Source organism: Hypanus sabinus, unplaced genomic scaffold (genome assembly GCF_030144855.1).
Source record: "Hypanus sabinus isolate sHypSab1 unplaced genomic scaffold, sHypSab1.hap1 scaffold_238, whole genome shotgun sequence".
Classification (NCBI taxonomy): Eukaryota; Metazoa; Chordata; class Chondrichthyes; order Myliobatiformes; family Dasyatidae; genus Hypanus; species Hypanus sabinus.
Genome location: NW_026780497.1, coordinates 1 through 25887, shown reverse-complemented (window position 1 = coordinate 25887; position 25887 = coordinate 1). Strand labels below are relative to the sequence as shown.

The 25887-nt window shown below is 44.8% G+C and overlaps 1 protein-coding gene across 1 annotated transcript in view; it reads right to left on the bottom strand.

The window, feature by feature from the left end:
- Positions 1 to 13546, bottom strand: part of LOC132387939 (uncharacterized) — a 68495-nt gene extending 54949 nt beyond the window's left edge. Inside the window, exons 1-5 of the mRNA XM_059960260.1 lie at positions 13427 to 13546; positions 12576 to 12724; positions 7327 to 7362; positions 2738 to 2788; positions 667 to 717 (exon numbers count right to left, since the gene is read on the bottom strand). Of these exons, the coding sequence (XP_059816243.1) occupies positions 667 to 717; positions 2738 to 2788; positions 7327 to 7362; positions 12576 to 12724; positions 13427 to 13486 (347 nt within the window). The 5' untranslated portion in view covers positions 13487 to 13546. The remainder of the gene's footprint in view (positions 1 to 666; positions 718 to 2737; positions 2789 to 7326; positions 7363 to 12575; positions 12725 to 13426) is intronic.
- Between the last annotated feature and the right edge of the window lie 12341 nt (positions 13547 to 25887).

Here is a 25887-nt window from a genome sequence, read left to right as displayed (position 1 = left end):
GGACCAAAAGCATGGTACAGTGCTTGCAGATAATTGACAGCTGTCGTTACGGCATAGTTTAACCTGATGGTTCTCACAACGTCAGCGTCCCTCCCATTCAATCATTCAACCATTCATCATCCTGCACTGCCACTCATTAATAACTGAGAGTCCCTTCCGCCCTCATATCAGGAGTGGGCGTAAATTCAGACCATAGGCGGAACCTGCCACAGCTGGGTCTTTTAATTTGATTTCTGCATTTATTCTTCAGAGAATTAACGGCGGATATTCTTACACTTCACGTGGGACGTGGTCTACTTAAACATTTCGAATCCGACCTCTCTTTCCTCGCACTCCTGGAAAGGATAGAACCCGCCCCCAGCCACCTTGGCGCTGGTCTGCATTAAAACGACACCTGCGCCCGCTTTTTTTATCAAACCTCCACTGAGAGTCGCAATCCTAAGGGTATTAACAGTGGAATTAACAATTCATCCGGAGTACGAATATCTGCCCACTCGTTCGTTACTCAGGGTAAGCACACGCATCCAACGGATTCAATCCAAGACGAGCCCGCACACTTGCAAATCTAGCTTCGCCTACCGTCAGTTTGATCACCCGCGCGATACAGCAGCACTTTTGGTTCATTTCTCGTCCCGCGCATAGTCACTATCTTCGACATCCATTTACCTGTCAAGGCGAGTAGCCACCGGAGGTTCAGTTGCGGTGTGTTCGTCGGCCCTATGGACAAAATAGAAATACTTATATCTCCGTAATCCGGAACTCATCTGATTCTCGTCTCGTTAAACCACAACTTGAACCTTTTCCCGATCCTGTGAGAGCGTCAGATTGTTCTGACGTCAGAACGTTAGTGCCAAAGTGAATGACTTTGAACCATGTGAAAGAAAGGCGAAGAATCAGTGGACGTGCCAGCAAAGTGGGATGCTGAGCGATGCAGAACTGGGACGAGCACGGTGCAGGGAGGCGAGATCAGAGCGGGGGCCGATCTCAGGTGAGTTATGAAACGTGGCGAAAGGCTGTGCACATGAACTGGGTTGAAGAGCTGGATGTGGAGGTCACGTGAGAACTCAGCAGCGCACTTTGTGCGATTCAGGCGGACATCAAAAGAACAGAATTGAAAATACGGATACAAAAACCATGGGCTATTGCAAATTGTGCTGGAGAGCTTTGAATGGAGTTCAGGGAAAGGATGGATGGATGGATGAGCGGAATAGGTAGTTTGCATCTGTCTTTACTGTGGAAGATACCAGTAATTTGACAAATATGCAGAGGCATGCGTGTCGTGACGGGTCCAGTCAAAGGAGAGGGATTCAACCGAAACGGCGGAAAGTTCGAGTGCAGCTTCGCGGCAGTGGCTTTCAGTGTGCTAAGTTTTAGAGTGCGCCTGTCTCAGATCTTCAGACTTGAGGGAGGTAACAACTTTATCATTGTGCTCGTACTTCTCCATTTCACATCTAGCAGTGCCAATTGCTCCGGAGGCAGTGTTTTCTACTGAGTTTGCGATGCGGGAGGACTACATGGCGTCCACCTTTATGGATAATCAAATCTGCACCAGCTGCACCGTGCTGCCGCATTTGAGAGAACGTTTGAACGATCTGGAGAAGCAGTTGATTATCTTCAAGGCATAAGGGAGAATAAAGAGGTGATAGATAAGAGCTGTCGGTAGCTAGTCATATCCTGATTGCCTATAACTCCTGCCTGCTCCTCCCCACTTTTCTTGACAGGACGAACGTTATCGAACTACCTGTCTAGTACCCTAATTCGGTCCCTAAGGAGAAGCAGCTCGACGCACCTGATGCGCACGTAGTCGTCCGGCAGGCTGTGTTTCTCCCGGATTTCCCATATCTCACACCCAGTACAGAGCACCGGCCTCACAGACATATATCCTGTTTCTATTCCTCAGAGTTTACATACCTCACTTCGACCCGTTATACACGAATCCCGAATGAACCAATGGCCTACCGTTCTGCCTAAGATCACTTCGGTCGATGAACGCTCCTTTGATGACTGCTCCGCTTGGCAGCCTCCCTTTTCTGCCTGAATCTCTCCCCCTATTTAACTCACGATTTCCTTCCTACATGCGCTTTCCGGGCTCCCTTTACAAAGTAATGCACACATGTTCTCTATTATTCTGACTTCTATATATTATTCACATGTGTATATATTCGCAGAATTTCCTAAATCCACCTACAAAGATTCCACATTCTCCGACCCTAACATCTTTTACAGATGTTATATCATCTGTTACCAACAGAACCATCCCAACGCATATGCCTTCCTGCATGTGCTATTGAAAAAAAAAGGATATCCTTAGATGTTAAGCTCCCACATTCGACCGTCTTTGTGCCGGTACCCAGTGACGCCCATGGCGTTAGTGTCTAATTGTTGGTCCATTCCTTTCTAAATGCTGCACGCATCCAAATGCCGCAGGGTCAGTCCAGCATTCCTCGCCATTTGAAATTCACCTCTGCCGTTGAACTGATCTCTTTGCTCTGTCTGCCCTTGTCCTTCGCTACAGGCATCTTACTCACATCATCTACTTATAAACGTGCTGGCCCTTCATCAACTGTATCATACTGGATCTCTTATCTCTGCCATTTTATCTTAACCACGCCCAACTGCTTTAGTAAATCGGACGTAAAGAAAAATCAATGATTGTTTTATTAGATTTTCTGAAATGTTTTCACAAAATACAGCAAAACAGTTACAGCAAAACAGTTAGTCTTCAATTTCCACTTACCCCTCAAGTTGAAAAACAGCTGTCCCTGCAAGGGGACTGTATTGGCCAAACCTGTGAACAAAATAGAAACAATTATATCTCTGTAATCTGGAACCTATCTGCTTCGCGGCTCATTAACCCAACCTTTGAACATGTTCCCGGTCCTGTCACTGTGCACTGTTTTTAATTTTAACCAGAACGTTCCAACAGGTCATTTCGAAAAGGGATGAGCTTGAAGAATGTGATGAGAACAACGAATGACTGGGCCTGTCAGCAAAGTTTGATGAATAGCGACGCGGAACCGCGAACGCCCCGATGCAGAGAGGGAGCTCAAGGCTGGACCACATCTCGGCTGAGTTACTAAACAGGGTTAAAGGCTGAGCACATGAAGTGGGCTGAAGAGCTGGCAATAGATGATCACGTGAGATCTGAACAGCGCACTTTGTACAATTAACTTGGACAACAAAGGAACCCTGGAAAAACACATTGGAAGATATGGAGAGAATAAGCGATGTTATAAGGCACAGTTACAAATAGAACGTGACGGTGGAGAGGTTTCAATGAGACTCAGGGAAATGATGGATAAGCGCAACAGGTTATTTGAATCTACCTTCACTGTGGAAGACACCAGTGATCTGGTCAACATCTCAAGGGAAATCTGTTGTGCGGACACCCACCAGCAGAGAGGGATTCAATGGGAAAGCAGAAAATTCAAGCGCGTGCGTCGCGGCAATGCTCTTGTGTGTGTTAGGCTTTAGAGTGCGCCAGTCCAAGATCTTCAAACGTAGGCGGTGGAAAACTATCGGCAACTTTATCATCCGATCTTATTTCTCCATTCCTCGTCGGTTAGAGAGAATTGGTACAGCGGCAGTGTTTTTGCAATGCGGGAGGTCCAGACGTCGTCCACCCTCTCGGATAAACAAATCTGCACCAGGTGCACCAAGCTGCAGCTTGTGAGGGAACTTATTAAGGATCACAACGAGCCGCACGAAGCTGGTTAACAAGCTAGGAAAGCATAGTGTTACCGAAGCGTTCCCGACCCGTCCGTCAGGTGTAGCAGCCACCCGATACGGCAACACTTTAATCGCCCCGTGCACAAAACTAGTCTTCGATTTTAAGGTCACGTTACAACGTAGCGGAGGTGGAGATGTTTTGCATCCGCGTTTCCTGTGGGGGAAAATAGAAACATCTTTCTCAGTAACGCGTAATCACGTCCCGGCTTCTTAACCACCCTTTGGTCCATTTCCCAGACCTGTCAGAGCGTACTACATTTCTCATTCGCTGTCAAGTCATTCGAGCAGTTTAGTGTGAAAAGGGATCTGTTTGAAGAATCTGAAATAAACAGAGGTTTAGAGGACCTGCCAGCAAAGCGGAATGCTAAGCGATGCAGAACTGAGACGGTCAGTGAGCAGCGAGGGGAGCCGAGAGCTGGGACAAAGCTCGGGTGAGTTATTAAACAGGGCAAAAGGCCGAGCACGTGAAATGAGTTGAAGATCTGACCGTGGATAACGACGTGAAACCTCATGAAGGCACTTGGTACAATTAAGACGGACAACACAGGGATCCTAGAAGAACAGAATTTTAGATAAGGAAACAATATGCAAGAGTCTAGAAGGAACAACTGTAAATTGAGCAACAATAAGCAATAGGCTAGAAGAAACAATTATGAATTGAACAACCATTAGCAATAATTAGAAATTGAACCTGATGCTGGAGCGGTTTGAATAGGATTCAGGAACATGGTGGATGAGCGCCATTATTTTTGCATTGACCATCACTGCGGAAGACAACAGGAATTCGGCCAACATTCAAGGGCGATGAGGTGTGCGGCAACAGAGAGGGATTCGTTAGATAAGGCGGAACATTCAATTGCATGTGTACAGACAATGACTTTGTGTATCCCAGGCTAAAGGGGAGATTGAATCAGCTCATGATGAAATGGCGGAGCAGACTCGATGGGCCGAAAGGCCGTCTTCTGCTCCTTTGTCTTATGGTCTTATGGTAGTAGAAATGGCCAACGTGACTTATACACCTTAAGTCTTTGAAGTTTCCCTGGCACCTGTTCCTTTCTGATAGTAACGACACTCATATCTGCTTCCTGATGTTCACCGCCCTCTGATGCAACGCTAGAGTGTTCAACAGTGAAGGCAGAGGCAACGTATCTGTTGTACATTGGCGATTTGTTGCACCCAATACCACTGCACCAGCATCATTTTCCAACGTTTCAATATCAACTCTCAATTCCTTTTTTCGCTTTACATAACTTAAAATAAAACAACTTCTTGTGTCCTGGGTTTATAGTATTCGGTAGCCTGCTCACATATGTCATCTTTTCTAAACTTACTCCTTTTTGGATGCCCGTTTTTCGAATTGAAAAGCTTCTTACTCACTTTTACTGAATGAAAATCAATTTCTATGGTTTTTATGCAGTCCTTATCGTCCATTAGCTGCCACGGCTGCCTACCCCGTTCACTTGTCAAACTCTGCTGCTGTGTTACATATGTATCCTGTTCCTTCTGAGTTATTCCCAGAATTTTCCGTCATCTCTGGTCTGCCATCATCCTCCCCGATATTCCTCACCAATCCACCTGGGCAAGCACATCACACAAGCCCTTGTAATTCCCTTTATTCCATTGTAATACTCTTAGATGTGAATTATACTTCTTCTTCCGATCAAAGTGCAGTATTAATTGAATCAGAGTATGATCTCCGACTCCTAAGAGCTCATATACGTCACCCTTCCCGAATTATTACAGAAAAACAATCTAAAATGTTTTTCCACGAATGGGCTCGAGAACAAGCTGCTCGAAAAAGCCATCTTACAGCGATTCATCGAATTCCTCACGTGCAATGCGTTGGCAAACAGATTTTCCCAATAGCCTTGTAGATTTAAGTTCCCGTTAAGATTGTGTCATTTTCCTTCCTATATGCCTCTTCTAGCTCCCTTTGCAATCTGAACCACACATTCTGTCTACTATTTTGAGGCCTATATATGGTTCCCAGAGTGTGCATTTTTCCTCTTACAATTTCCTTATTAAACCAAGAAAGATTCCACCTTTGTTGTCGCCTCTTTCTGAAGATGTTAACGCATCTGTTGCAAACAGAGCCACACTACTGTTATTAAAAATAACAACTGTGAATAAAAAGTAAGTGGTGCAGCACAACAATATAAAAGTACTGAGATAGGACAATATGGATGCAAAACTGTTTAGCGCTGTGATGTGAGGTTCAGCAGTGTCACAGCCTCAGGGAAGAAGCTCTTCCTGAACTTGCTGGTTGGGGAGTGGGGGCTCCTGAAGCGCCTAACCGGATGGGAGGAAAGTAAAAAGTCCATGGTTATGGTGAGATGCATCCTTAATAAATCTTTATGCCCTGACCAGTCAGATTTGAATGTAGACGTTCTCAATGGTGGGCAATTTCGTGCCGTTAATCAGGTGTGCTGTTTTAACCACACGCTGGACTGCTTTGCACTCCGATACGGGACAACTGCCAATACCACACTGAGATGCAGTTGGTGCTCTCAATAGTACAGCGATAAAAGTTAGTCCGTATCCTGAGACAGAGGTGAACGTTTTCTTGCTCCTCAGGAAATAAAGGAGCTGTTGCGCCTTTTTTATCAGGATGGAGGAGTTCAGGGACCAGGTAAGTTCATCTGAAATGTGGACAGCAAGGAATTTGATATTTTATACACACTCCATTACAGCTCCGTTAATGTAGATGGGGACATGAGTGTGGCTCTTAGCATGCCTGAAGACCAAAAGCATCTACTTGGTCTCTGTGTTAAGGGCCAGGTTGCTGTCGGCACAGCACGTATCCAGGTGTTGGACCACGTCCGTGTTGGTCATCTTGTCATCCCCTGTGAACAGGACAACTAGCGTGGTGACGTCTGCGAACTTGGTTATAGAATCATAACAACGTACAGGAACGCAGTCATACGTGAATAGGGATTACAGAAGATTGCTCAGCACACAGACTACAGGAACGCAAGTATTCAGGATGAAAATGGAGGAAGAGAGGTAGTCTAACTTAACAGATTGTGGTCTGTTAGTCAGAAAGTTCAAGGTCCAAATGCAGAGGGATGAGCTGATATCAAAAAGACGAACTTTGGCGATCAGATTGGAAAGGATCACAGTATTGAATGCCGAAATAAAGACAATGAACAGCATTCTGATGTAAGAGTTGGGTCTGCCTATGACGTCATAACAACACGTGTTCGTCCACCTTATTCAAAATGCAGCGTGCATTTAAATGCAACTTCTTTAGTATTGTACTCTTAGCCACTTGGAATTTTGCAGCAGAATTTACTTTTATGCTCTGTCTGTATTTGTTCTCAATCATTGATCTATGATCCCTTAGAGGCATTTTTCACACACATCATCTACTTGTGAAAACGCTGGCTCATCCCCAGCTAAAGGAAAGGAAAGTCAATTGTTGCTGAGTTCTTTAGATTTTCAGAAAGGCTTTCACAAGGCGCCGCACATGAGGCGGTTTAACGAGCTACGGTCGCATTGTGTTACCTGAGCACATCCGACCTTTTCGTCAGTTTGAGCACCCAACGCGTACAACAACACTTTTGGTTAACTTATCACCCCGCGCACAGACTCACTTACCCATTTCCAGGTGTACGTATGCTGCGTCTGACCTTCCTGTGGGGAAAATATAAATAATTATATCTGCGTTATCTGGAACACATCTGCTACCCGCCCCATTATTCTATCCTTTGAAACATTTCCCAATTCTGACACAGCGTCCCTCTGTTCTGACTCGTTGTCAGAACGTTAAATCAGTTCAGCTGAAGAAAGGATGAGTTTGAAGAATAGGAAGGTTAAAAAGAAGTAGAGGAGCTGCCAGCAAAGCGGGATGCTGAACGAGGCAGAACAGCGATGGGCGGGGTCAGAGAGGGGAGTTCAGAGCCGGACCAGATCTCGAGTGAGCACATGGACTGGATTAAAGACCGAGCGGTGGACGATCACGTGAGATCTCAGCAATGCACTTTGTGCGATTAAACAGGGCAAGAAATGAACTTCGGAAGAAAAGTTTTAAGATACGGTGACAATAAGAGATTGCCTTCCTCTGCCACTTGAGAACATCTTCCTCTGTGGAACATGACTATCCTGTGCCTTATCCATGAAAACTTCAGCTATCTCTGCTCTACCGTCGTAACCTCGAGTATGCCCCTCCAATACACCTGAGAAAGCTCGTGCATCATGCCTCTGTAAATCGCTTTATTCCATTGCGATACTGATACATGTGAGCTATGCTTCTCCCTTTCAAATTGCAGTCCCAATTCAATCACGTTTGATCACATAAGGATTCGTATATGTTAAGCGTTCGAATAAGATGTTCGTTAAAACACAACATCCAATCTAAGATAGCCTTCGCCTTATTGGCTAGAGAACAGACTGCCATAAGAAGCCCTCTCCTAGGCATTCAACAAATGTCATCACTGGCGAACCGACACCAACTAATTTCGCCAAACCCTTGCATATTAAATTCCCACATTACATTTAAGTCAGTACCATTATTGTATGCCTTTTTTTCAGCTCCTTTGCAACCTTATCCGCACTCCATTGCTACTATTACTAGTACAGTTAACTTCTATTTTACGCTAGTATTTCGTTAACTCCACCCACAAAGATTCAAAATCTTCTGTCGTTATTCTCTTCTTGGAGATGTAATTCCGTCTCTTACCAATAGAGCCACACCACCGCCTATGCCTTCCTGTTTGCCATTCTGATGCAAAGATGCTTCGATGCTGATCTCTGAACTACGGCCTTCTGCTAGCCATGCCTCAGCGGCGCCCCCGACGTCATACCGATTAATTCTAATTGCGCCATGAGTTCGTCTACATTGTTCAAAATACTATGCCTGTTTAATTACATCACGTCTAGTCCGGCATTATTTGCCGTTTTGAATTATCCCTGTGAGGTACAATTTAGCTGCTTACTTTGTCTCCATTTGTACGCAACCATTGGCATGTCTTTTCTTATATTCATGTTACACTCATCATTTACTTCAAAACCTGCTGACTCGTCGTCAGCACTATTATACTGGTTCCCATTTTCCTGCTATGTTAGCTTGAAACACTCGCAGAGGTTCCAGCAAATCCTCCGAATACAGCTCCGGAGCATTCTGAGCCGAGTGGACAGAATTGTGGGAGAGGTACTCCACTTTCGCTTTCCACTTGTAGCACCCTCTCACCCAATAATTCTCAAATTGAGAATATTTTTTTTTTTTTGTTAACATGAGTTCCCATCAATGATGTTTCTTGGAGTTCACATCAGCGATGACCTCACCTGGTGATTTAATAACACCTGAACAGGGAAGCACAGCTGCAACTTCAATCCGAAATAGACTGGGGCAAGCCAAGCTCCCAAACCCAACTGAACTGCAAATTAGAGGAGTACGACTGCTAACATCTTGACAATTGCTTCTCCATCTGGCAGAGTACCAGAGGAGAATCTGCCCTGGAGTCACTACAACTGACAGTGAGAACGGCTGAGAGGTTCATACGGAAATCCCTAACATTAATCTGGGGAACTTATCAGGAGTGATGCATTTGCAGGGTGCTTTGTATTACTAAGGATCCCACCCATCCATCCAGCATCTTGGGATCCGAGCCCACAGGACACTCAAAGCTGTTACTCAGGTTGACTCTGTGGTTAACAAGGCACACGGTGCGTTCACCTTCGTAACCGGTGGGATTGATTTCAAGAGTCAACCAGGTAATGTTGCAGCTATATTGGAACCTAGTCAGACCCCACGTCGAGTACTGTGCTCAGCTCTGATCACCTCACTAATGGAATGATGTGGAAGGGTGCGGAGGAGATTTTGAAGGATGTTGGCTAGATTTGCTTGCATGCCTTATGAGAATAGATTGAGTGAACTCGGCCCTTTCTCTTTGAAGAGACGGAGGATGCGATGTGACCTGATAGAGGAGTAAAAGTTGACGAGTTTCATTGATCATGTGCTTTGCCGGAGTTTTTTTTTCCCGAGGGCAGAAATTACTAAAACGAGAGGGCACAGCTTTAAGGCGCTTGGGAGTATATGCAGAAAGATGCCGAGGTTAAGTTTTCTATGCAGAGAGTGGTGAGTGCGTGGAATGGGCTGCTGACGGTGGTAGTGGAGGTGAAACCGATAGGGTCTTTTCTGAGACTTCTGGATCGGTACAAGCTTCTAAAAATAGACCGCTGTGGGGTAGCCTAGATATTTCTAAGATATGGACATGTTCGGCAGAGCACTGTGGGCCGAAGGGCTGGTGTCGTGCTGTAAGTTTTCAATGTTTCTAAGGGCAATGATTAGCAGCCAGACGTCTCTCTGCAAATTGGCACCAATGACATAGGTAGGCGAAGTGATGAGGTCAAAAAGAGTGGTTAAGGGAATTAGGTGGAAAGCATGTGAAGAGGATTTCAAGGATGATAATCGCCAGATTGCTCCCTATTCCTCGTACCAATGAAGGTAAAAATAGAAGGAATTTGCAGATCGATGCATGACTGGCTATCTGGTGCAGGGGGCAGTGGCAAGAGTTATGGATCATTGGGATATCTTCAGGGGAAGACATGATCTGTACAACAGAGACAGTTACACCCGGAGACCGGAGAAATCCAAAGTGCTTGCGGATACATGTATGTTTAAATCAATTCAGCAGGGTGATGAGAAGCGTTTGATAGCGCCAAACTTGTGGTAGTTGGTTTTAAAACACAGCCAGTGTGTAGTGAGGCGGCTGGCAAGGAGAGTCTGATAATAGAATACATTTGCAGTCAACAGGATTCGCAGCAATGTGAAATTGAAAAGGGTAACTACAGGACTGAGGGTGATTTTTTTAAATACCCAAGCAGTACTTTGTAAGTTCGATGAATTTGAAACACAGTTCCAGAATAGCTAGTATGTTTTTGCAGGCTTCACTCAACCATGGCAAAAAGAACATTGACTGTAGCTGGTAACTTAATGTCCAAAGGATGCATATTGTCTCGAAAGTGTAGGCAGGAAGGAAAAAGGGATAGTAATGTTCTGCTGGCAAAAGGTGAAACCAAATCATCAGGAAGATCTGAGACAGGTAGAGTCGGAAGCAAAGGTGTAAACATAGTTCGGGAGGTTAAATCGTCTGAAGTTACATCGGGAAGCTAAAGGGTCTAAAGGTAGATCGGGAAGCTGAACAGACTGGAGGTGGATCAGGCGGCTGACATACCTGAAGGTACATAAGCCCTGGTCCGTGCTTGAAGGTATATTTTCAGGTTAGCAATGTCTCCTGCATGAGACCGGTGACAGGTGGAAAAGAGCTGGACAAACGTGGATTTATCTGATCAGCTTATCGTGTTGTTCCTTAGGAATCGGTGTTGTTATCGGGACTTTTCACGTAATATGTAAATGATTTGGAATACGGACTGTCTGGCTTTATGTCCACCTTCTTCAAACGATACCAAGGTTAGTGAGAAGGATGGTTGAGGGTGGTGGGGGGGGGGGGGGTAATATGTAAATGACTTGGAATGCGGAATGTCTGGCTTTGTGCCCACCTTCTTCAAACGATAGCAAGGTTAGTGAGAAGGATGGTTGGGGTTGGTGGTGGGGGGGGTAATATGTAAATGACTTGGAATGCGGAATGCCTGGCTTTGTGTCCACCTTTGCAAATGATACCAAGGTTGGGATACAGGGTGGTTGGGGGTGGTGAGGGGGGGGGGGGTTGCTGCTGCCGAAGTATGAGGAAGTCGGAGAAATTCACAAGTACCAAAATGGATTTGGAAATGAGGAAAGGATTTGTCAGATGGAATACTGTTCTAGGAAATTGATGGCCATGCACTTTTGAAGAATGAATAAAGGCGCAAACAACTTCCTCGACGGTATGAAAATCCATTAATAAGATGTGCAAATGGATGTTGGTATCTTCGTCAAGGATTGCCTAATGGTTAACATGCAACGTCTGTTGACAACAAGGATGGCAAATGCAGAGTCAGCATTCAATTCGAGAGGCCTGAAATGCAAACGCAAGGAGGTAATGCTGAGGATTTATGAAACACTGATCACTATACATTCAGTGTACTGCTAGCAGTTCTGGACTCCTTATATAGCATAGTGTGCGTTGGCGTTGTCGATGTTCAAGAGGACAATCACAAGAATGCTATCGGAAATGCCAGCGTTATCCTGAGAGGAGCGTTGGATGGGACTGTCCATGTACTCGCAGGAGGTTAGAACAATGAGCAGGGATCTGTTGAACTGCCGACATAGAGTGGACCGGAGTGCAAAATTAAGAATAGAGGGACTTCCGATGGGTATTGAGATGATGAAGCATTTCTTCAGCCAGAGGATGGTGAATCCAAGGAATTCACTGCTACACATGGAAGTGGATTCTAAGTTCTTGTGGACATTTAAAGTGCAGGTTGATAGGATCTCAATTAGCAAAGGCATCAAAATCTACAGGGAGAAGACAGTGGAATCGGGTTGAAGGAGATAATGAATCAGACATTATTAACTGTCGACAGACCCGATGGGCACTTGGCCCAAAACCTCCTTCATCATTTCGTTTTATGAACAATATTTCAGGGTAATTTCGTCTAACTTAGTTGCTGGCAAAATTTTTTCTGAGGATGACATTTAGAATTATTTTGAAGTATCAAATAAAAAGGATTCAATTCAGCACGCTTTTATTTTCAGAAGTCTTCCGGGAAAAAAACTGAAAAGCACAAGGATGGAATACCATTCTCCATGACCATAACAAATCCATAAGGATTCGCCATCGGAGTCGTACTCCGGTTCTCTCCCAGGTACTCTCCCTCCTGGCAAGCGGCGAGCAGAGACATTTCTATGCCCCGCTAGACACTGGCTGCACAGCAGACTCAACTACACGCCTCGGTGTGTTACCTACCCTTTGCAGAAAGACACGAAGAAGAAGGAGTTGTTGAATTTGGCATTCTGCTCCGTGAGCGTGCGATTGAAGTCATTTGCCTGGGTCATGGCATTCCAACGAATCCTCCTGGAGAGCACGTCCATCGTCGGGAAGCGAGTTATAAACGCCTGCAGGATACAAACAACGTAGAAATTGAAACAGGAAAAGTACGATACTCGACCATTTATCGGTCCTGTCCGACTATTCACTCAGGTGGAAGGTCATACCTGAGATGACCTCCCGGATTTTCTTAAACTCACCCTACTCTCCTGATGGATGACTTGTTCCTTTGCAGTCCCTTCCTGATCCCGAGACTTCCCAAATGAAACTTGCGTTCACCTTTATCCCGCACATCCGCCAGTGCCTCCAACTTCCTGATTTACCACATCCACTGACCCTAGTGCGGCCTCAGGTTCTGATTCAGATACATTTATTTATCAGCGACTGACTCGCCTTTGTCAAACCTGTCTGTTGTGTCCTCAAGGGATCCCAACTAATTTGCAGGGTGTAATTTCCCCTTGAGGAAACTGTGCTGAATTCGACGTACTTTATTGTTTGCATTTAAGTAGATCAAAACACTGTCCCTTAATAACGAACATCAAAAGCATCACGAGGAGCAGTGTCTCCCGCGTCCTGAAAAACATCGACATACTCTGGTCCTAAATATCTCACATATTGGCCGAAGCCAGCATTCCTCCCTCAGGAGCATGTCTCCAGCTTCAATAGCTGAAAGGCAGACGAAAATGTAACCATCACCACATTGAGCACGCCTCCCCATCTGGTTCCCGAACGCATTTCACCGCTCAGGTCATTATCCAGCTGGTACTCACTTGTGGGCTTGTTGGTGTTGGAGGGTTTTCCCAAAGTTCTTCGGGAACCAACAAATACATTGTAATCTCTCCATCTCCGGTGAATGAAATGAGAAACTGTCCATTGCTTTGGATCCACAATTCTGCGGGTGATGTAGAAAGTTGAACAGATTTATATTTCTCACTGGAAACAGAAACAGGAGTTTCAATAGAAAGCAAAGGAGGAACTCAATCCTACTATGCTCTGATGACATTATGACCTACTTTAAGATCAACCTAACTATCCACTCCCACAGAGACCACCGCATTATCTGCCATTCTTGTTTTTTCCAATAATTTCAGAAAAAAAATCCTGTTGTTTCTGCGACGACGCCAGGCAATGAAGACCAACACACCACAGACATTCTGAACGAACCTGCTGAGTTCTGCAGAATGTTCGATGAACCTATAGCCACATTCAAATGAAGTGCCCTTACAGTCATTGTGCTTTTATAATCTTGCAAACTTTTACACTTCTGTGCTTGACTTTTCCTCACTCAACTCTTAAATTTCTTTTTTTTATCATTTCCATGTCTTTATTTTTATCCACACTTTTTCACTTTATCCAACCTAACGAAAACATTCTCCCACAATTTAGTTTAAACTCATGTCCACAGCACTAGTTATGTGATTCCCTAGATTCAGGGCCGATAACGTTTCAGGTACAGCTCCCTCCTTCCCAAGAACTGTTGCCAAATTCCCACGAATTCATCCCCAGTACTCCCACACTGAAAATTGAGCTACGCATTTAACTTTCTAATGTTCTTGACGGTATGCCAATTTGCCAAAGTGTTTAAAAAGTTATTAAGAAGGATAGACAAAGGAGAATCTCGCCTATTTAACACCTAAGTCTCCTGACTCTGCTTTCTCTGAGTTAACTCATCCTCTATCCATACTAATATATCACACCCAACTATCTGTATCCCTCTCACATGTATAATTTTTATGATGCACCTTATCAAACGCCTTCTGCAACGCTTGGAAAGCAACGCACATCTGTTCTCCTCTATAGACAGAGCTCGATATAAGTTTACTGAAGTGAAAGTTACACTATCGTCGACCTGAAAATTTCAGAGCCGTACTGACCCTCCGGCGCAAGATTTTGTGCCGACATTTTACCGACACTGAGATCAATTTAACCCTTTCAAGCTTCACAGCCCTACTTTTAATTTATCACCCGTGTGCAAGATTACCTCTCTGCTCCTAAACTCAATCCCACGATTGATGAATGCCAATGAACCGTATGCTTTATTAATCAGAATTAATCTGCGTAGCAGCTTTGAATTTCCTATGGGTTGAACTCAATCTGCCACATCGCAGCCAAGTTTTACATCCTATCAGTGTCCCGCTATAACCTCTGACAACCGTCCACACTATCCCACACCATTAACGTCTGTGTCATCAGCACGTTGACTAAGCTATCCCTCCCCTTCCTCTTCCAACTCATTTATAAAAAGAACGAAGAGTAGGGGTCGCAGAACAGAGCCCTGAGGCACACCACTAGTCACCGATCTCTATGTAGAATACGACCCGTCTACAATCACACTTTGCTTTCTATGTTCAAGCCAGTTCTGGATACACAAGGCAATGTCCCCTTGGATCCCATGCCTCCTTATTTTCTCAATAGGGTTTGCATGGGGTATCTTGTCAAATGCCTTGCTGAAATCCGTATACACTACATCTACTGCTCTAACTTCATCGATGTGTTTTGTCACGAAGGTCCTTTTTCTTTGTACTTTATCCACATTTCTCGAATCACTTCTCTACAAATTAATGTAAGGTCCTGTCCACATCCCTCGTTATGTGATTCACTCCGGTCCAGGTTCAGCCCCTCCCACTGCTATGGCTACTTCCATTCCCAATTGTTATGCTAATTTCCCATGATTTCAAACCACTTCTCCCTCTCTATTCCTTGAGCTACGAATGTAACCATCTATTATTCTTGACACTATGTTAATTTGCATAAATAAGTAAATAGATAATAACCTGGATAGAAAAAAGTGAATCTGATGATCCTGTGTACCTGGATTTTTGGAAGTTCTTTAGCAAGTTGCCACTCACTAGGCTGGTTTTCAAGCTTCGATCCCGTAGTATTGCAGGAATGATTCTAGCATGGATAAAACAGTGACTGCTTGCTAAGACGAAATGAAAGGGAATAAATGGAGCCATTTCTTGTTGGCTGCCGATACCTGCTGGTGGTGTTCCAATTGGAACTATGTTAGGATCGTTTCTTTTTGCGTTATACTCCAATGAATTAGATTATTGAATTTATGGTGCATTTCTCTTCTGATCCCTATTAATTTTGTGTTAAAGTGACTCATCACACCTTATGGGGGGGGTTACCTCCCAGGGACATGCAGATGTGCAGATGTGGTTACTGGCACTAAGCATGTGTCCGTGTGCAGAAGGGAAAGAGGGAGAAAAGGCTGTGGATCAGGATTCAATAGTCGGAGGGACCGTCAGGAGATTCGCTGGACGTGAACGTTGACTCTCGGGTACAAGGGTAAGAGAAGTATGGGGTCGCTTCGGTGTTATTTTGGAGAAGGACGGAGAGCAGCGAATTACCTTGGCACTTATATATGCCAATGAGTTAGAAGGCAAAACAAAGAGGTGCTGAAGAGAGAATTTAGAGAGCTGGGCAGCATGCTGGGACGCAGGACAGTAATTCCTGTATTGCAAACTGTCCCACGCGCCAATGCGGATCGATGAAAGAAGATTTGGCAGATGTTTGTACGGCTGAGAAACTGGTGCAGAGGCTTCAGGTTCTTTGATCACTGAATTTTTTTCTGGGTGAAGAATGACTTTAGGAGAAAATAAATGAGTACAGTTGTGGGGAAGATGCTTGAGTCCATTATTAAGGACGAAATAGTGGCACATCTAGATGGCAGAAATAGGAATAGGCCGAGCCAGCATGGATTTACCAAGGGCAAATCATGCTTGACTAATCTGTTGGAGTTTTTTTGAGGGTGTAACAAGGATGTTAGACGAGGGTAAGCCAGTGGATGTTGTGTACCTAGAATTTCAGAAGGCATTCGATAAGGTGCCACATAGGAGATTGGTGAGTAAAATCAGAGCTCATGGCATTGGGGGCAGGGTTTCAACATGGATAGAAAACTGGTTGGCAGATAGAAAGCAAAGGGTAGCAGTGAATGGTTGTTTCTCAGACTGGCTGGAGGTGACTAGTGGGGTACCACAGGGCTCTGTATTGGGACCACAGCTCTTTACGATTTATGTCAATGATTTAGATGAGGGCATTGAAAACTATATCAGCAAGTTTGCTGACGATACTAAACTTTTTGGCAGTGTGACATGCGGAGAGGACGTTAGGAGAATACAGGGAGGCTTGGATAGGCTGAGTGAATGGGCAGATACTTGGCAGATGTCATTCAATGTGAATAAATGTGAAGTTATCCACTTTGGAAGCTGGAACAAGAGGGCCGGGTATTGTCTGAACGGTGTCGAGTTAGGTAAGGGAGAAATGCGAAGAGACCTAGGAGTCCTAGTTCACCAGTCAATGAAGGTGAATGAGCAAGTGCAACAGGCAGTGAAGAGGGCAAATTGAATGTTGGCCTTTGTTACAAGGGGAATTGAATACAAGAGCAAGGATGTTCTTTTGCATTTGCACAGGGCCCTGGTGAGACCACACCTGGAATATTGTGTACAGTTTTGGTCTCCAGGTTTAAGGAAGGACATTCTGGCAATTGAGGAAGTGCAGCGTAGATTCACTAGGTTGATTCCTGGGATGGCAGGGCTGTCTTACGCAGAGAGATTGGAGAGATTGGGCTTGTACACGCTGGAATTGAGGAGATTGAGAGGGGATCTGATTGAAACGTTTAAGATAATTAAAGGATTTGATAGGATTGAGGCAGGAAATATGCTCCAGATGTTAGGAGAGTCCAGTACCAGAGGGCATGGATTGAGGATAAGAGGTCAGTTATTTAAAACAGAGTTGAGGAAGAGCTTCTTCTCCCAGAGAGTTGTGGAGGTGTGGAATGCACTGCCTCGGAAGAAGGTGGAGGCCAATTCTCTGGATGCTTTCAAGAAGGAGCTGGATAGATATCTGATGGATAGGGGAATCAAGGGATATGGGGACAAGGCAGGGACTGGGTACTGATAGTGAATGATCAGCCATGATCTCAGAATGGCGGTGCAGACTCGAGGGGACGAATGGTTTACTTCTGCACCTATTGTCTATTGTCTATTGTCTATTGTCTATTGCAAGAAGCTACTGAAAAAGATGAACGACCGGAGGACTGATGCAGTTTGGGAAAATGAGTAAACAAGTGGCAGATGGGATGTTGCAAAGGGAATGCGTGTACATGAACTTTAGAAGAAAGAATAAAACCGAAGTATATTTACAAAAAAAGGTGCAATTTAAAAATTCAGAGGGGGATAACGTCTCCAATAGGTAGTGTGCTAGAGCATTCACTTCGAAGGGACGAGACAACAGTGTTCCAGGCAGGAGAAGACATTGGTCAGGCCTCACCTGGGGTGCTGTAAGCAGTTCGGAGCTCCGTATGTCAGGAATGGTGTGCTGGTTTTGGAGTCGGTACAGGAGAGCTTCACAATAAAGATTCAGGGTATGAAGTGATTAACAAATGACTAGAATCTGATTGATCTACGGCTGTACTCGTTGGAGTTCAGAAGAATAAGGGGTTCTCTCATTAAACTGTATCAAATAGTGAAAGGACTTGATAGAGTGGACGAGACGATGATGTTTCCCGGACTAGGAATCCGAGTCATTGAGGATATTGAAAGCGGAGGTTGGCAGATTTTTGAATAGTCAGTGTGGTAAAAGCAGGAAATTGGGTTAGGGATGTATAATAAATCATCCCTCTCATCGGGAGAGTCTGAATGTCTAGTCAAGGATAGAGAACTCTCCGTGCTCCTGTCAGTGTCCTGTGTCCCAGTATGGGACAGTGGGCTCATGACGAAGAAAGACGCTTGGACATTTACCCATCTTAGAAAGGACTAACACAAGGAAGCAGAACTGGAGTGAGATTGGAGGAACACATACTTTGGATGCAGAGTTAGATACAGAGGGTGGTGAGTACGTGGAACGTGCTTCCTATGGCGTAGAAAGTGTCGGATACATTAGGGACATTGAACAAACTCCGGGATGGGCACAGGGAAGACAGCTTAAACGAAGTGCAGTGTCGGAGGAAAGGATTAAATTGATTTCAGTGTAGTTAAAATTTCGGCACAACATCGTGCGCCGGAGGGTCTGTAGCCTTCTGTAATTTTTCAGATTGATGATAGTGTAACTTGCTGTTCATTAAACTGACAGCTAATCTCGGCTGTGTTTTAGATCCAGTTTAATTATCTGATTCCCATATGCTTTACACATTCACAAACCCTACCTTGGAATGTGATGCAACTACTAAACCTGAATTCACCAGGGTTTGTGGATCACTCCTGTGGACTGCAAACACTCTGTTCCTTCTGGTAATCCCGCCGCTGTTTTCAACTGATTGATCCACTGTCTGTAACCATTGTGTTCATCCTGATAAAGATTTCGACAGGACTGGCCGGGCTCTTCGTGAGGGGAAGACGCATGCAGAGACACAGACTGAGTGGCTCTGAAATTTTGAAGTCGCAGAACGGGCAGCGCCCCTACAATAGGGCCGTGAAAATCACCGCTTCTTTCTTGTGATCCCACTCTACCCCCGCGCCCCACCTACCTGCAGAGTTTCCCCCTCTTGTATAGCTGATTAGGAGCTGCATGGAAGTGTCCACCTTGCTGACATCCACATGAGTTCCAACCCAGACCGATTCTTTGTAACGCCGAAGCTGTTGATAGACGATGGTGTCGTTATTCTGCTGAGTTGGAAGAGCGGGGCGGTGGTGTGAGGCTCGGAGCCGGGCGGAGAGGGTGGAAAAAGGTATATTCGTTATTAATTGGCTACGTGAATTAAGTCCCACTCACTAAACGAGGTGCATATCCTCCTATTCCCATGTTATCCAGTAAACATCCTACTATAGCTCTTCTGTACACTTTCCAAAGACTGGACGAACGACCGATACTTTTTACTTTGCTCTTCACACCTTCCCTCCCAGGCTAATGTTGGAGGTAATTGCCTGTAGTCCTCCTGTTGCTGCTGAAATCCCAGAATGAGGGGTAAGTTGTATTCGGGTTCAGACCCAGTGGCAAAGGATCCGATGCTATTCACCCTAGTTCCTGATGCTGTGTGACGAGAAGGAAGCTGCTCACGGCTGTTCCTGAAGAATGTGATTTGTGCCAGGCACTGACTGGTAATTGGAGGCACAAATGGGGACGATGAGTTCTGATACACGACTGAAACGGGCTATGGGATAAATGAACTGATGCGACTGAAGGAGAGAGTGTGGCTCTGTCTGTAGAAGTGGGGGGGGGGGCGGGTAGGAGTGATATTCGTGATCTCATTACCTGATAGTCCGCAGTGGTACACAGGACATCAGACCCCAGACAAGGACTGAAAGCAGAAACACATTGAGAGAAATAAACATCTGACTCCGTTCCCACACCTGAACAGACATCCCTCACACTCCAGAGTACCGTGGACATCTGAAGTGAGCCAGCGCAGCTCATGTCTCGGTCAACAACAAAATAAAACACAAGTGTAACAGGGATACCGTGGGGTGAACCGGGTAAATGGGGGGCGGGGGCAGGTTGTTTGCAAGGAGGCTGGTTTGATGACCGATGCCGTCCCGGAGAGCAAAGCAGGGCCAGGATAAGATGCGGGTCTCGGTACAGCTGCGATAGGAAGTGGAGCTGGGCAAGTTAATGGGAGAGAGTGACGGATGTAGGGTTGCGGATCAAGTGGAACTTCGCTCATTCCTTACCTTTCACTCAAGTCAGCCCCAATGACAAGCGAGGCAATCAGCAAGTAGACAGGCAGCATCTTCACCCTGCAGGAAACAGGATCAGTCACTATTTAGCACTTGCCAGCGGTTTAGGACCATTGACAGAGTTGTACAGCCGTCAGCCCTTCGTCCAGCAACACAACTGGTTGAAGATGAACACTCCACAATTCTGCTGAAACTCTCACTCCCCACCTTAATTCTATAGTGTGTTCTATTGAAAAATCTGATACATCGGATACGATTCCTAATGTCTGCGTTATCCATCCTCTCCATCAGGTAGAATACCTTATTCGATCTCCTCCGTTCTAGGAAAATAAATCCAAACTGTTCAGTGGGGAAAGAGAAGGAAGAACGGCGAGAGAGAAGGCCTAGAAGAAGAGGAAAAGAATGGGCGTGGAATCGGAAGGGGAGAGAATTGCGGGAGGGAGAGAGTCTTTGTGTATTCCTCATAACACGCTTTTCACATAATCTCTGTATATGAGATAAAACAATGCGATAATCGACTTTTACCTGAAAAGAGAAATTCAGTATCTTCCTACAATGGTGTCCCACATTCTACAATGCCCAATCTATTCTTTTTTTCATCTCGCCTCAGGACCAATGAAGGTTTCTGGAATTAATATGTCACCACTTCCTCTTTCCACATCTGGAGCCTGGCCGAAATATTTATTTATTTCAATTTACAGAGTTCCTGTCTTAACACGATACCGTTGCAACAAAGCAAAGCGCGTTGCTTGAAACGTCCGTGGTAATATAGTTTACCCGGAGTCGGCTGGACAACATCACCTCCAGATGACAGAGCAGAACCATGATCCGAAACACTTTGTCCAGCCTGCTGTGTCCCTGGCAATTGGAGAACCTTCCATCTTTCTATCTAACCATTCATCTATGTATGTATGCATCTATCTATACATCTATGCATCTATCTATCAATCAATCAATCTATCCACCCACCCAACGCACACAAAATGCTAGTGGAACACAGCAGGCCAGGCAGCATTCATAAGGAGAAGCTGCCTGGCCTGCTGTGTTCCACCAGCATTTTGTGTGTGTTGTTTGAATTTCCAGCATCTGCAGATTTCCTCGTGTATCCACCCACCCATCTCTTTTTTATCCATTGCGATTATTTTGCCTTTGTTCTGAACTGCTGCCACAAAAAACACACACTACACCACATACTGAATATAAAATTCCGGTTGTATCGGCAAAAAAAAAACGCCGAGCAAAATGGGAACGAACCTTTCTCACTTCAGTAATCAGGCTGCATGGGAATTTAAAAAAAAATCATCTTGGCAGTGAGTTCGTGATTTGTCACCCCAGGATGATCTTCTGTCTCTGGTGTTGTGGCACAGCTCCACAATCTGGACATCACCGTCAGCAGATCTCTCTTCAGTTAGTAATGATTCTGCACCAAAGCAGACATGCTTACAGTTATCCATCTTTCATATTTTCAACCACTCACTCACAGCTACACCTTGTTGTTAGTGGGTGCAGAAATCTCGAATGTTTTACCTGTGACCACATTACCACGACCCTCTGCGACCTGAACACAACTGAGAGTGACTTACGGCGTCACGTAGTCTGCCAACCTCGCCAGAGATTAACTTAGCCGCACTGTTTGTTGTGTGATCGTCAACCGAGTCTCAGCGTTTAACCTCATCAAGATGCCCAACATAGTACTCAGCCTGATCCTGTCGTCGTTTGGGTAGGATAAAGTCGATATGGTTTTGTTCTTCTGCTTTCCCCAATGACAAAGACTGCATCCCCATTGCCCAGACACATTTAGAGAAGAATGTCGCCGGGAGGCACTGCTCCGCTCATCAGTGATGCTAAGACATCTCCTTCATTTCACTCTGCACATAGCCGGTCTCAGGACACTGCCGGTTTAGGGATCTGTTCAAAATGACATCTCGGGCTTTATGAACTTACTTGCTCCTACTGCTCGTAAAGCACACTTGAATTGCGGATGCTGCTGCATATAAGAGCAAATCATCCTGATTGTTGATCTAGGTTACAAGCAAAAATTGGCCCTGCACTGATCCCGCTCTGAGACGCTGCTCATGTCCCGGAGACATGGGCCTCTGAGCTCAGTCAATGGCCACTGGCCAGTGATACAACTCCACTATGTCCTTCCCCATTTCATAACTTTCATGGTCAGCTTCAGCCTACAGCAGTGCAAATAAAATCCTTCCTTGGTTGTCTATACATTTGTGTTCAAATATTTTTGCATATAATTTAAGATGTTGCAACTTTCCCACAGATTTATGTTCTGACAGACGGAAAACGTCCATCGATGACCTTCACTGCAACGTCTAAGTGGGTCTTAAGTGTTCGTTTCATGATGGACTCTTCCTCTTCTGTGCCCATGCATCCTGTCATTTTGCATTCTCGCTTCCGTAACCGCTATTCGGGAAGACTGAAATATGTTTCATCCGGAATAAAGGAAAGAAAATTGAAGCTTCCATATGGAGAGCTGGAAGAACTTAGACAAATTTCTGCAAAACATCCAGCTGATACTCAGAAGAAGAAAAAAAATCTTAATTTGTATTTCGATTTTGTGAACAGCCAGTGAGGGAAACGAAGAGAAAACGTAAATTAGGAACATACAGACAGCAGTGTGAGGATGGGGGTGGAGAAGGAGAGCAGAGCGGTGTCCGTGTAACGTCCATTATTGCTTATAACCTATATCAACAATCAGGACGATTTGCTTAGTACAATATTTTTTGTCATCGACAGGTTATTTACAAATGCTTTGATCCGTACTCATTAAATTGGTTTATAGGTGCTCTACAGTCAAAATCTTTCGTGTTTATATATTGTCAAGAAAGTGGATTCGCTCTGCAATGCCGCCTACCACTTTATGTAACTGGTCAATCCCACCATCGCTGTTTGTTATGTATTGAGATCCTGAACAGAATCCAAGTATTCGACAAGACATTGAGGAGATCAGATCGAAACACCCGCAAGAAACACTGACACAAAGAGAAAACAACATGCATTCCTGGGCAATGACAAGTTTCGGAGACTGAACACATGTTGGCTGAACAACTTGTCGCACGATGGCTTTAAAACGTAACCAGTGGTTGGAAGCTTGTTTTTAATCTTGACATACATTGTGGAAACTATTCACCGTGCAGGTGGGAAACTACAGTAAAGCAACGGCCAGCACCGCCAGAAGTGAGTAACAGGAGAGCAATGACTTCTTGTTTACTGACCCGAAACACATACCATGGGGTTATCGGAAATATAGACCCGAAATGCTATAAACACCAGACCTATTATCACCTTAATTCACCAAGAATGTATTACAAACGCGTGGATATATTTTCAAGCGTTTATACTAAATTCCTTCCATAGAAACAGGCGAGGGATATTTAATAGATATGAGGGAGCGGGCAGTTTTGCTGTTTTGTCAGACTCACAGAACACTTTCTCTGTGCAAGCTGTTGCCTGTCGGCAGGGCGGATTCCGACATGCAGACATTCCTCAGAGCAGCGAGCAGCTTCTCTGCTGAAAGGAAATCCAAACGGTTTGGGATTCTGCACTCACTTTCAACCGTGAACAAAGCTAGTTTAGTATTGTATTTAATTATCTCTGTTGCATACAGAAAACATGATATGTGCAATCTGAATCTCTCTATCTATATATTGGGGTTTAGTAAAAAAAAAACCTCCCTCGTCGGCACTTTCAACTGTGAAGTTCCAACAGTAAAATATCATAGTCGCTGTTATTCTGTGGTCAGTTTGTAGTCAGTTCATGTGACTGTTTGTGAGCGAGAATGAGTGATTGAGACAAGAGAGAGAATTAAAGAGAGAGAGATGGAATGAGAGAGAGGGAGAGAGAGAGAGATGGCAAGGCAAGATGATCGACAGAGCGAGAGAAATGGGAGACCGGACCATAAAACATGGGACATTTCGATTATCACTATCGTTTAGGGAAGTTTTTCTTGACTGACTCTGTAGAAACTAACTGGAAAGTGCGAGTGAAGGCAAAGACGTCGTTTCTTTTAATCTATTTGATCTATAATAGATTTGTTAATGAACAGTTCAGAGCTCCCGTCTCTATTGAATTCTCCCGATTGTGGAATAAGCTGTAAACGGTCATCTGATTAGGGAGAATCGGAGACAACACTTACCACGCTTGTTGAACCAGGTCGGAGTGCACTGCGGACCCGGGTAATTCAGTCCCAACACACCCTCACCGGCAGCAGAAGGAGAGGGGAGTGGAGTAAATGGAGGAATCACAGACAGGAATATCAGAAGGTGCGTTCACCTTCCCCCGAGTTCGCGTACGGTCTGTCTGGATTTCCGTGTCGATATCACACTTTTCCTCCTTGCTGATCAAACAGAACCAACAGGGCGGGGACTCTTGCTCAGCGGATCCCAGGTTGCTGATTTGATCTGGTTCTGGAGGTTCTAGGCTCCACCCGGTGTGGAAACGGGACTTCCCGGCGCTGGAAGAGACCCACCTCAAATATTGCACAACTCTCCCGGTTCCGGGAGCCGTCTTTCTGCTGAAATCAAAACAAACACTTTCCACAATTTACCCCCACAGCACATGTGAAAAACTTTGTTCAAAGATTTTCCAAGAGCTTCACGATTCAGGACAATTTATTTGTATTTTTAAAGCGGGAGTTGAAGGAAATGTTTGCACCCAGAGGCTGCTACGTTCAATCAAAGAACAATACTCGTGTGCCTTCGCGAGCGTTCATCGGATCGATTTACATTAATTCAATTGTCAGGGACATTTCTGAACATGCTACTGCGTAGTAAGCCACTCGGCCCCTCATACCTGCTGCTACATACAATAAGCTGATATAAACTTTGCTTGAAATACGTGCGCTTTCATCCCGCATTCTGCACGTCTATCTCCTTACAGCTGGTCACCCCAACTCCAGTCAGCAAATGGTCCTTAAAACATAATGGAACATTTGCTTGAGTTGGCCATTGTGAGAAATTGCAAATACTCACAGAATTTTATATATATATATATACACATATTTCACGACGCAACAGATTTTAACACCATAAATCGGCGAGTTGTTTTGCTACGACTTCCCTCCCGCTGCGAAACAGGGAGACCGTTCTTTCCTTTATTACGGAGGGAGAGCAAGCATGTGTTATATAGGAATACTCTGCGAACCAGTAGTTTTCGGGATACTGCAAGTATGTAGCCTTTTTGATAATTTGCTAAACGTTAAAATGCTCGGTACAGGTTGCAGATGTTTTTTTTGCTCGTGAGGATTGCTTATGCGTGGGAGGGGTGAGCTGGTTTCTAACATTTTACTGTCATTCTTTGAGACAGTAATCGGTGTTGGTGAATGTTTGCGAAGAAAAAAACATAAATTCAGGAAGTATATTGTAAACAAATCTCTGGCAGTAAATGTACCCATTGAAACCTATTTGTTGACAACGTATTGATCACTGAGACGAAACACTGATATTGGGTGCTTTGAAACAAAGACATGAAATAAATATCAGTAGCTGAGTTATGCTCATCTCAATCCCCCACAAATATTCTGACATTGTCGATGTGGTCAAGTCCTTTCTTTGCCCACTCACTGCCTCATACGCGCCTTCTCGAACATTTCGTAAACATGA